Source organism: Dendrobates tinctorius, unplaced genomic scaffold (assembly GCF_039654945.1).
Source record: "Dendrobates tinctorius isolate UK_male_01 unplaced genomic scaffold, ASM3965494v1 ptg000308l, whole genome shotgun sequence".
In the NCBI taxonomy this organism is placed as follows: Eukaryota; Metazoa; Chordata; class Amphibia; order Anura; family Dendrobatidae; genus Dendrobates; species Dendrobates tinctorius.
In genome coordinates, this window is record NW_027361975.1 from 316,676 (window position 1) to 329,917 (window position 13,242).

The 13,242-nt window shown below is 41.9% G+C and overlaps 1 protein-coding gene across 3 annotated transcripts in view; it reads right to left on the minus strand.

Moving 5' to 3' along the window:
* Positions 1–2,174: 2,174 nt before the first annotated feature.
* Positions 2,175–13,242, minus strand: part of LOC141073598 (uncharacterized) — a 102,497-nt gene continuing 91,429 nt past the window's right edge. For all 3 annotated transcript variants that reach the window (XM_073560888.1, XM_073560885.1, XM_073560886.1), the window contains exons 5-7: positions 11,304–11,392; positions 6,139–6,250; positions 2,175–3,515 (exon numbers count right to left, since the gene is read on the minus strand). In XM_073560888.1, the coding sequence (XP_073416989.1) occupies positions 2,338–3,515; positions 6,139–6,250; positions 11,304–11,392 (1,379 nt within the window). In that variant the 3' untranslated portion in view covers positions 2,175–2,337. The remainder of the gene's footprint in view (positions 3,516–6,138; positions 6,251–11,303; positions 11,393–13,242) is intronic.

The window sequence follows — 13,242 nt, forward strand, 5'->3', positions numbered from 1 at the left end:
ACTACCAACTTTCATCAAATCTATCAGATAGCGGAGTCGACTGGCAGGGCGACTAGTTGACGAGACCACAAGGCACGAGGATATTTCTAGTCACTGTCACTTAGCTTTATTGCACTGTCACTTCTCATGAACCAAGGTATGAACCGTTCACATTTCCGTGTGGTCGACCATCTCTTTCAGAAGTCACAATTTTTCAAGGTAAAGTAGCGAGTGAATCACCCTGTATATTACAAAATTTCATATTTCCATGTGTGCTATAAATTCAAGTACCGTATATACTTGTGTATAAGCCGACCCATGTATAAGCCTACCCCCCTAATTTTGCCACAAAAAACTGGGAAAACGTATTTACTCGCGTATAAGCCTAGTTAATGGTGGTCAAGATGCTCCATAAATACCCCTCATATGCTGCTGCACAAGGGTTAATGCTGCCCCATAAGATGCTCAATAAATACCCCCATAATATGCTGCTGCACAAGGGTTAATGCTGCCCCATAAGATGCTCCATAAATACCCCCATATGCTGCTGCACAAGGGTTAATGCTGCCCCATAAGATGCTCTATAAATACCCCTTATTTGCTGCTGCACAAGGGTTAATGCTGCCCCATAAGATGCTCCATAAATACCCCTTATTTGCTGCTGCCGTACTGCTGCAATAAAAAAAAAAATGATATACTCACCTCTCCGTCGCTGGGGGCCAGGGGCTGGGTGCTGTTCCATCGCCGTCCACCGCTGTGTCTCACTCTCCCGGGTCTCATCGCACCCTCTGCCGTCACAGCAGGAGGACCCGGAGACACAGCAGTGCACGGCGATGGAACCGGGACAGGTGAATTTTACTCTGCCCCCGTCATACTCACCCCTCCTGGCGCAAGGTCTTCTCTGCAGCGGCAGCCCCTGCTTCTCCCTCTGTCATCTGCTTCCTGCATTCAGCTAGTCACGTGGTACCGCTCATTAAACTCATAAATATGCGCAGAGGGAGAAGCAGGGGCTGCAGAGATGTGCCAGGAATTGTGAGTATGGTCTCTAACCCCCCCACTCGCTCACCCCCCCGGTATATGACTCGCGTATAAGCAGAGAGGGGGACTTTCAAACCGAAAAAATGGGCTGAAAATCTCGGCTTATACACGAGTATATACGGTAATAAAAATTAAAATGTTGCTTTACTGTCTTTGGACAAATGTCTGTTATGGAGGAAATTAATACAGATTTGTAAAATGATGTGGATAAGTAAAAGGTGGGTAAAAGAAAATTTTTCTACCTAGTTTTGATTTAAGAATGATGGATATGAGAAAAATCAATTTTCTATGCTCAATTTTGGAGAAACAAGTTCTGTAGGCTTTTTTGCTTCCATGTAGCATTATACATTATTTTACTTTGGACACTAGAAAAAGATCTATGGAGATATAGGAAGCACTGTTTCTATATTTTCTCATTAAGGTAGCTTAAAGGAAGTACGGTAATAATATCCTAAGGGGAAATATTGTCATGCAGGTGGTAAATTTCTGCTGTTGAGTGATGTGGTGATTGGTGAAACAAGTACAGGAATTATCAGATATGACAAGAGGCTAGAGAAATAGCTGGGGAGGGTAAAATCCATTTTTAAATACCAACTGATCAGTGAAATACAAAGTGTTCATGAATCTCCATGTGTCAGAGATTCAGGCTGAATATATGTTTAAACAGTGGATAGAGATGAGCTGATCAGGCAAAATTCGAATTTTCCAGTCAGAGTTTTTTCCCGGGAAATTCGATTAGCTGAAAAGTTATTTTCAGCCAGTTTAATGTCCCTTATTATGCTCTTGGGTCTCTCCAGACCCTGGTGTTATGGGTTCTGCACAGGCATACAGAAGGTCAATGGTGTCATAATGCCACAACGTATGCTGTGACACACCTGCACAGAACCCTACTAGGCACCATGGATCCGGAAGTCCGGCACAGAGCAAGATGACCGAAGATTCCAATGCGAGTGGTGGTGAACCAGAAGATGCCACAAGGATGAGACAGGTGGCAGTAAGTAGCAGAGGGGCCAAAAATATCAGTGGTGAGGTGAGTATAACTATTTTCTTTAATCTTTTGATGGTATATTATGGTTCAGAAAAAATTTGCTCAGAAACATTACAAAAATCTGCATTTTGGTGAATGCGAATTTTTGTAAAATTCAATTCCACTCAAATTTATTCTTTTGTCTCTAGTAATGGACATCCTTTTGTTTAATGGAAACAACTGTGTAAAAAAAGACAGCATGGTACAAAAATAACAATTCTGATTTAAGACTGCAAATGAGTTAAAAATATAAGCCACAGCATGAACATTAAAATCATGATAAAACATTTTCCTCAATCAGGACATAAAAAATATTTTTTCCCACTGTGAGCTCTCTGGTGTAAAGACAGATATGATTTCCTGGTGAAACATTTCCCACATTCCGCACATGAAAATGGCTTCTGTCCTGTGTGCGTTCTCTGATGGTTAACAAGATCAGACTTATGCCTAAAAGATTTCTCACATGCTGGACATGAAAATGGTCTCTCCCCTGTGTGAATTCGCTCATGTTCGATAAGGTGCCATTTCCTGGTGAAACATTTCCCACACTCTGAACATGAAAATGATTTCTCCACAATGTGGGTTTTCTGATGTTTAGAGAGATAGGCCTTCTGGTTAAAACATTTTCCACATTCTAGACATGAAAATGGCGCCTCGCCAGTATGAGTTATCTGATGTACAATTAGATGTTTTTTTCTAGTAAAACACTTCCCACACTCTGAACATGAAAACGGCTTCTTTCCTGAGTGAGTTCTTATATGTTCCACTAGAGTTGCTTTCATGGTAAAACTTTTCCCACAATCTGAACAAGAAAATGGCTTCACCCCTGTGTGAGTTCTCTGATGTTTATAAAGATGCGACTTCTGGGTAAAACATTTCTCACATTCTGAACATGAAAATGGCTTCTCTCCCGTGTGTATTCTCAGATGTTTAACAAGACTTGATTTTTGAATGAAACGCTTATCACATTCGGAACATGAAAATGGCTTCTCCCCAGTATGAGATCTTTGATGTACCAGAAGATCTGATTTCTGACAAAAACATTTTTCACATTCTGAACAGGAAAATGGCTTTTCTCCTTTGTGTCTCCTTTGATGTTTAAAAAGTTGTGATTTCTGGCGAAAACATTTCCCACATTCTGGACATGAAAATGGATTCTCACTTCTATGACTTATTTCATGCTTAATAAGATTAGTTTTCCTTTTAAAATGTTTCCCACAATCAGAACATGGAAATATTTTACTTCCTTTAACCTTTGTACTTTTTTCAGCTATCTGTGATCGATCATATGAAGGTTTCTTGTGATTAGTGTGATCAGCATATGGATGTTTACTATAAAGGACTGGTGGAATATTAGGGGCAAGAAGTATTGTTGCATGTTCTCCACAATAATCGTCTGTAGCATTGTTAGGTTTTCCGTCATAATCTGGAGATGAAAGGAGATGGTCCTTCGAGTTTATGGTATAATGATCTGTTGGAAAGAAAAGAAACAATTATATTTAGTCTTCTAACTGGGTACCGCTCATAATATTCTACAACATGACGCTTTCAGATCAGCCTGCATGTGCAAAATGATTCACTTTAAAATGGTTGTCTCAGGTTCTAACTGGTTAAAATTAAAAAGTGCTTGTAAACAAAAAAAAAAGAAACTTTGCAAAGGTACTTCTTATTAAAAGGGATATCAGGGACTTTGTGAAAAACAAAAAAATGTGCCTAAGTACCAATAGGCAGGTACCTACCTGCCCGTTGTGACCAGCACTGTTCTTCGCCGGCACAGAGCGGTCATAGACCGCTACTGCCAGGGATTCAGGTGCCTCTGCTGACGTCATGTGGACAGAGCAGCGGATTCTTTTTCGTTCAGCTCTGTTGAAAGGGTGGGACTTCAAATGTCGTTCTGATGATCCACATTCCTAACTGCCTAACTAGGGGAGCTAACAGTTAACCAGCATGATGTCAGAAGTCATACCCTGTCGACGGAGCAAGGCAGAAAAGAAGCTTCCACTCTGTCGACGTGACATCAGCAGAGGCAGCTGAATAGTTGGCAGGAGCGTTCTGTGACTGCTCTGTACTGGTGAAGAACAGCGTCGGGCACAACACGCAGGCATTTCATACTACAGACATGCAGGTATTTTTCCAATTTCTGACAAGAGTCATGTGAGGTCTTATTTTTTGAGAGACGACTTCACATTTTTATTGGTACAATTTTTGGGCACATGACATTGATCGCTTTCTATTTTGATTTTTTGGAACGCAGAATGAACAAAAAACAGTAATTGTTTTTTGGGGGTTTTATTTATGCCCATTTCTCATGTGATAACATATAGAAGGCAGCTTTATTCTTCCGGTCAGTGTGATTACAGAGAAAACATAGACGTGATTTGTTTTTGCGATTTTACATAAACTTTTACAGAAAGAATTTTGTATCGCTGTATTCTAAAAGCTATCATTTTTAATTTTTCCACTGATGGTGAGGTATGGTGGCTTATTTTTTGTGGTACAAGTGGACGTATTCAGCGATGCCACTTTTATTTACATTTGCCTTTCTGATACCATTTTATTCCATTTTTTTCCAGTAGTATGATGAAAAACCATAGTTTGCCACATTTTTTATTTTTTTCTGGTGTTCACTGAATGGGATAACTAGTGTGACATTTTTATAGGTCAGGTCCTTCCGGAAGCGGCGATACAAAATTGGTGTACTTTTTTGCTCAGAGCACGGCCTTAGCAGCTTTCAGTAGCATAATGACCCTGGGTCACCACAGCAATGATCGGGCCCTGCAATGATGTTGTGGGGGTGCTGATCTGAAGGCAGGGGGAGCTCCTTTACTCCGCCTGCCTCCTAACTGTTGAGATCGCAGCAACCTGGAGCGGTGCTGGCACCGTCCCTGGATGTTAGTGCAGGAGCTTGACCACTAGCAGTGCCAAGCTCCTGCTGTGATCAGGAGAGTGGTGCTGATATTTCAGCACCTCCTGAGCAATAATGCTGTGATCGGTCAGTCAGATTGACTTTTTTCCTCATAGATTATAAGCTTGCGAGCAGGGCCCTCATTCCTCTTGGTATCTGTTATGATCTATGTGATTATTGTAATGCTGTAATGTGTATTGTCTGTACAAATCCCCTCTGAAATGTAAAGTGCTGCGGAATATGTCAGCGCTATAGAAATAAAATTTATTATTATTATTGACTCACCGATGACATGGGTCCCAGCACCTCTCAGCTGTCAGTACAAAACTGTCACTGCGCGTTTACACGCAGTGACAGTTTAAGTCATGCTAGGCATAACCGTCATGGTGCGGGAACTGACACCCGCTCATGACGTGCTATGTCCATCATTGGTCGTTAAGGGGTTAATATCTCATTTTTTGTTTACTTTTAAAATGAGAAGTTGAATTTAAGAAAAAAAAATCCATAGGTCTACTTCAAATTGGCAAGAACCAGCCTCTTTTGGACAGGAGTTTTATTACCATTTCTTTACCACTTTCATGGACACACAGTCCTTGGTGCCAGGTATAATTCAGCTCACATTCAGATCATTTCATCACTATTGTAAATACCTTTCGATGTATCCACTATAGATTTACCTAATGATTTGCCTGGTTTAAGATCAGGACAAGTCATTAAACTTTTTATTTCAAAAATATAGACACAACTCTTTCAGACCACAGGCTAAACAGATCTGAATTCGAGATTTTCAAATCGACATTGTTCATATACTTATTTTTTGAAGTATAATCCCCTTGAGATGCAAACTTGAATTTTAGTACATATGTGAACTCTTGCCCCTGTATGATGTTAACCTTACAGTTTCCTAACCTTGATGCAAGCTGAGCCTGCATCTTTCCCAGCAGATGATGGGTGTATTATTCAGCCATCATCTGCCTCTAACAGCCGCGAGTTGAGTCACTGCTGCCCAAAAACACGTTGCACCTACTGAGATATACTGCACGGATATTCAAAACTGGCATAAATGTGTATGGCCAATGTAATAGGGGATTATGGTACTGACAGTGGAGGGTATAGAATAAAATAGTATTAGGGAAATTGTACAAGGGGAATAAATGATCTTTTGGCACATTTAAGGATCATCACTTACCTGTGCTGATATCTGTGGGAATTTCCACCTCCTTACACAGCTGGTTTACACCAACATACATCTCTTCTTCTTCAATTATAATTTCATCTTTGATATCAGACACTTGTATAATCTTATTCAGTAAGCATGGAACAAGTAACATACAATTAAGAAAATAATTTGAGAAATTTAGAAGCAAAACAAAACAAGATTTGTAACTACTAAAACAACACCAGTATTACATTTCGTGAATGTTCTCATGCAGTGTTATTGCATCTTTTTTTTTTTATTACGCCTTATGCAGTACTAGCAAAATGAATGAGATTTCTAAAATCTCTTTCACACAAACACTTGAGCTTTTTTGCGTTGCGGGTGTTTTTTAACCCGTTTACCCCCAAGGGTGGTTTGCAGGTTAACGACTGGGCCTATTTTTACAATTCTGACCACTGTCCCTTTATGAAGTAATAACTCTGGCACGCTTCAATGGATCTTGGCAATTCTGAGTGTTTATTTTGTGACATATTGTACTTCAAGATAGGGGTAAAATTTCTTCTATATAACGTGCATTTATTTGTGTAAAAAATGGAAAATTTACCAATTTTAAAACTTTTAATTTTTATGCCCTTAAAACAGAGACATATGCCACAAAAAATAGTTAATAAATAACATTTCCCACATGTCTACTTTACATCAGCACAATTTTGGAAACAAATTTTTTTTTTGTTGTTAGGAAGTTATAAGGGTTAAATGTTGACCAGCGATTTCTCATTTTTACAACAGAAATTACAAAACCATTTTTTTTTTAGGGACCACCTCACATTTGAAGTCACGTTGAGGGGTCTATATGGCACAAAATACCCTAAAGTGACACCATTCTAAAAACTGCACCCCTCAAGCTGATCAAAATCACATTCAAGAAGATTAACCCTTCAGGTGTTTCACAGGAATTAATGGAATGTGAAAGGAAAAAATTAACATTTAACAATTTAACTTTTTCTTCACAAAAATGTAACTTTAGACTATTTTTTTTTAATTTCACAAGGGTAATAGGAAAAAAATAAACCCAAAATTTATAATGCAATTTCTCTTGAACATGCCAATACCCAATAACTTTAACGCAAAATTGGCTGGAATTGAGATTGCCATGTCGTGTTTGGAGAGCCCCTGATGTGCCTAAACAGTGGAAACCCCTCCACAAGTGACCCCATTTTGGAAACTAGACCACACAAGGAACTTATCTAGATGTGTGGTGAGCACTTTGAACCCCCAAGTGTTTCACAGAAGATTATAATGTAGAGCCGTGAAAATAAAAAAAATCATATTTTTTCCACAAAAATGATATTTTCGCCCCAATTTTTTATTTTCCCAAAGGTAAACAGAAGAAACTGGACCCCAAAAGCTGTTGTGCAATTTGTTCTGAGTACGCCGATACCCCATATGTGGGGGGAACCACTGCTTGGGCGCATGGCAGAGCTTGGAAGGGAAGGAGCGTCGCTTGACCATTTCAAACCAAAATTGGCTGGAATTGAAATCTGACACCAGGTCGCATTTGGAGAGCCCCTGATGTGCCTAAACAGTGAAAAACCCTACAAGTGACCCCATTTTGGAATCTAGACCCCCCAAGGAACTTATGTAGATGTGTGGTGAGCACTTTGAACCACCAAGTGTTTCACTAAAGTTTATAACGCCCAGCCGTGAAAATAAAATTTTTTATAATGTAGTGGCATACACAAGCTGTGTAGTGTTTGTCAGGTTGTCATACGTCTGTTGTATAAGACAGAAATGAATTTAGTAGTGCATAGAGGTGTGGTACAGTTTGAAGCAATCTTTCATACATAGGCTAGGTTTATCGGGGCAGGTGTCGCATTGATAAATGGGTCCTTGCGTATTCCCCTTTTGTAACACACTCGGCACCTCTTTTGCGACCTTCCTTTTTTTCCCACTTGGAGGGACCTCCCCCGGGAAATGCTGACCTGGTACGATACAAGCATCTTCAGTTCCGGAAATACTTGGGCCCGCTCCTTCCCGATTTCCAAAGACCTTGATCACTACCTCCTGGAACTGAAGGTACGACGTAGCGGTCTGGCCTGCACATTGTGACAGCAGGAAGGCATTGAGCATTGCCAGCTTTTTGTACCACACCTTGGCCTTTCTCAAAGCACTGTACGGCTGAAGGACTTGCTCAGAGAGATCAACTCCTCCCATGTTTTTGTTGTACCCCAGTACACAGTCCGGTTTGTAAACCTGTGCAGAGGTACCTCGTACAGTGCTGAAGGTTCTGCCATCACCATGTATGGTGGTCAAGAAAGACATCCATCTTGTCCTTGTACTTGACCACCAGCATGTTGTTGCTACTTTGGGCTCTGCTGTCACCCCTTCTGAGCATCTGCTTAACTAACGTTTTTGGGAGGCCTCTCTGATTTTTGCAGACAGTACCGCAGGCTGTGGTACCTCGCGCAGAGAGGGACTTAAAGAGTGGAATGCTGGTATAAAAGTTATCCACATAGAGGTGATTATCCAGCAGTGGGTTCACCAAATACCACACAATTTTCCCACTCACTCCCAGGAAAGGGGGGCATTCAGGGTGTCCTTCCCTTCATAAACTCTAAACCTGTGGGTGTACCCTGAGGTACACTTACACAGCTTATAGAGTTTAATTCCGTACCTGGCCCTCTTACTGGGCAGGTACTGACGGAATTTGAGCCTCCCCTTAAAATGAATTAAAGACTCATCCACGCAGATGTTGGTTTGGGGCATGTAAACTTCAGCAAACTTTTGACCGGCCAAACTTTGAACAGATGGTCAAAGTTGGGGTCATCTCGTGGGGGGCACTGTGCATTATCGGTATACTGCAGGAATTTGTGGATGGCCTAAAAACTGTAGTGTTATGTAAAACATCAACACTCCAATACTGCTGAAGTTCTGGCTTCTTCAGGATCCCCATGTAAAGGACAAGGCCCTCAAACTGCATCAATTTAACTGTGTTTACAGGAGACCAGTTAGAAAATGATGAACCGGGGTTTTGTGCCAAAAGTTGATGAGCATACAAATTAGTTTGGTCCACCATAAGGTTAACAAAATTCTCAGAGAAAAGACTTTGAAAAAGTCTAGTTCTGTGAGGCCGGTGGTGTCAAACTTGATTCCTGATTCTGCCACAAAATCAGGAATCAGTGGCTCATAATTTTCAGGGGGGCGTGGTCCATACGGGGTGAGGAATGAGGGGCTTTCGTTCATCTTCTGGAATGGTGGGTGCTGTTTCATCTTCTGTCCTGGGACGTCTGCGTGGCAGTTCAACAGGACCTGACAAGGAAGATGAGAAGGAGGAAGAGGAAGATGAGGACGAATCTGAAAAATAAAGAAATATGGGTTCCTCTCCCTTGCTATCAGTGTCGAAGACAAGGAAAGCATATGCCTCCTCCACTGATTAGTGTTGTTGGGACGAACGGGACAAAATATTTTTTTATGAATATGGTGATTGTGTCAGTACTTTATTTAACTGTTTTTGTGTGTGTGTGAGTGCTTGGTGGTGTGAACTTATTTGTCTGAAAAGAAAAAGCTAAAAGAAAAATGTGAGCAAGGAGGCAGTGCAAAGGGAGGTGGAGGAGAGGGGGGAAGGGGGATTGGGGTGGATAAAGAGAAATTGTGATCAAAATTGGGATCAAAACACTTACAGCTGTTGTCTCTCTTCTTTCTTCTGTCTTGTCTTCTTTCTTCACTGTTCTTTGTTCAGCAGGGACTGTGGCACCACAAGGCCCAGCACAGCAGCAGATCCTGTAGCGTGACCACATTGCATAAATCCTCAGCTACTGTGAGGACCTGCAGCACGGTCACAGACAGGTCACAGAGCGCTGCTGTGCCCTGTCATTGGTACAATCGATGATGACATTGATCGCACCAATTAGAGCTGGCCCTGATGACGCTGGCATTGCCAGGCAACAGCCTTGGTTCAGTGCTCACAGCTCCGATCCTAGGCAGGTCACATTCAGGGCACAGCGCGGTCATACCGCAGCTGTGCCCTGTGATTGGCACGATCAATGTAATTGTCGATTGTGCCAATCAGTGGGTCCAGGCCATGCCTGGCGTTGCTAGGCACCAGCCTAAGATCAGTGCTCTTACACCTCCAATCCTAGGCAAGTCACATTCAGGGCACAGCGCAGTCACACCGCAGCTGTGTCCTGCGATTAGCACGATCAATGTAATCGGCAATCGTGTCAGAGTCGGTTCAGGCGATGCCAGGCACCAGTCTAGGATCGGTGCTCTTGGAGCACAGATCCTAGGCTGGGTCATCAGTGTTTCAGGCAATCTGAACGCCTGAAACACTGAGGAATGCTGTGATTGGCTGTTGAACAGTCAATCACAGCAATCGTAGTTGCGGGAGGGCATCGACAATCGCCAGGATGACGGCACCATCTACCCAGAGGTAAGATGCCGCTTGAAGTTTAATGTGATCAACGCGACTTCAGTCACAGTGTTACATTAAATATATGACGCAATGATCCGTTCATAGTCAAATTCACAAGGTCATAGTCAAGTTCACATGTACGAATCATTACGTCCGATGTCAGAAAGGGGTTAAAAACCGCGGCATGTAAATTGTTTGTGGGTTTTTCACCCATTCAAATTAATACATAAAAAACACAAGTAAACACGCAATGAAAATGCAAATAAAAACACACTAAAAATGTGCATATTGTACGCATTTTTCTTGCCAGAAGAAAAAAAAATTGCTGCAAAAACACAGTGTGTACATACCCTTAGGGTACCGTTACACCTAGCGATGCACCAGCGATCCCGACTAGCGATATGACGCGGTCAGGATCGCTGGTGCATCGCTAGGTGGTCGCTAGTGAGCTGCCACACAGGCAGATTTCACCAGCGATATCGCTGGGGATGGGGGTCGCTACTTACCTGTCAGACGCGGCGATCCTGCGTCCTCCCGCCCGGCTCCACACGTCCATCGTCGGCGCCACAGGAAGCGCCGCAGGAAGTGACCGACGAGGAATGGTCCAGGAGCTTCTCGCGCCATCAGCGATAACCAGCGGGGGAGCCGGTCGGAGGTAAGTATCACATGCAGCGATATCGCTAGCAATATCGCTGCAACGTCACAAAATCGGTGACTTTACAGCGATATTGCTAGCGATATCGCAGTGTGTAACGGGGGCTTTAGTATCAGATACAATTACTACCTGATAATCATTTGGATTTTCCACAGGATAATCCTCGGGATGCAGTGGAGTGGTACATCTCTCTGGTAGACTTTTCTTACTGGATCCGTCTGCGAAAGGAATACTAAAGTTAGTTATGGGCAGGTCATTGGCAGATCTGGCTTCTTTCAGTAGGATCTTATATGTATCACTAGCACAAGCATTAGACTCTCAGCAGAACTTACCAAATGTAGTCGAGCCTATAGAGCCTACAGAGTAACACTTAATCTGAATACATTATTTACATATGCTATAGACTTGTTGGGGAGCAATATACACGTGGTAATGAAGTATGAACCTGCTGATTAAATTGGAATGCTTAGGCATCTAAAGTGCAGCTAAGAGGAAGTTTATGGTTTTGCATATCAGGACAAAATGTGGTCCTTAGAAGGTCTTAAAATTAGGTAACTACAACCTCAGATGAACAACACAACAGAAATGAAACTGTCATTATTGAACAAAAGCTAGGCCAAAATGCAGAAGCAGAGTGTTAAAAAAAATTAAGAACACCAAATGAATCAATAGTTTGTAGAACCACATTTAGCAGCAATAACCTGAAGTAACTGTTTTCTCTATGATGGTCAGCCCCTCACATTGGTCCAGGGGGGACTGTGGCCCACTTATCCAGTAAGATTTGTGTACATTCATAAATGCCAGGGGAAATATGACATTTTATTTATTATGCTTACTTACATCATGCTTACAGACAACGTCATCTCTGTGCCCATAGGGGATTCAGATTATGAGCCCCAATCAGTAAGTTTTTGAACTGTGGGAGGAAACCGGAGAAAAAAATGAGTCGAGCTCTCCATAATAGACATCCTTAGGTGTTCGGAGCACAGGAAACGCTGTGTCAAGGTGTGGAGCAACCACAAAACAGAAGAAAATCCAGCTTGATGAACTTGTAGACAAATTTCTTTCTTTATTACCTGAAAGTGCTCAGGAGAGTATAAAACAGCATTAGCGATATACACTACTGTTCAAAAGTTTGGGGCCAACCAGACAATTGTGTTTTCCATGAAAACTCATATTTTTATTAATCAAATGAGTTTCCAAATGAATTTAAAATGTAGTCCAGACATTGGCAAGTTTCGAAAAAAGATTTTTATTTGAAATAATAATTTTATCCTTCAAACTTTGCTTTCGTCAAATGCTCCCTTTGCAACAATTACAGCATTGCAGACCTTTGGCATTCTAGCAGTTAATTTGCTGAGGTAATCTGGAGAAATGTCACCCCATGCTTCCAGAAGCCCCTCTCACAAGTTGGTTTGGCTTGATGGGCACTTTTGTGTACCATACGGTCAAGCTGCTCCCAAAACAGCTCAATGAGGTTGAGATCTGGTGACTGCGCTCGCCACTCCAATACAGATAGAATACCAGCTGCCTGCTTCTTCCCTAAATAGTTTGTGCATAATTTGGAGGTGTGCTTTGGGTCATTGTCCTGTTGTAGGATGAAATTGGCTCCAATCAAGCGCTGTTCCCAGGGTATGGCATGGCATTGCAAAATGGAGTGATAGCCTTCCTTATTCAAAATCCATTTCACCTTGTACAAATCTCCCACTTTACCAGAATCAAAGCAACCCCAGACCATCACATTACCTCCACCATGCTTGACAGATGGCATCAAGCACTCTTCCAGCATCTTTTCAGTTGTTCTGCGTCTCACAAATGTTCTTCTGTGTGATCCAAACACCTCAAACTTGGATTCGTCTGTCCATAACACTTTTTTCCAATCTTCCTCTGTCCAATGTCTGTGTTCTTTTGCCCATATTAATCTTTTCCTTTTATTAGCCAGTCTCAGATATGGCTTTTTCTTTGCCACTCTGCCCTGAAGGCCAGCATCCCAGAGTCGCCTTTTCACTGTAGAAGTTGACACTGGCGTTTTGCGTGTACTATTTAATGAAGCTGCCAGTTAAGGACC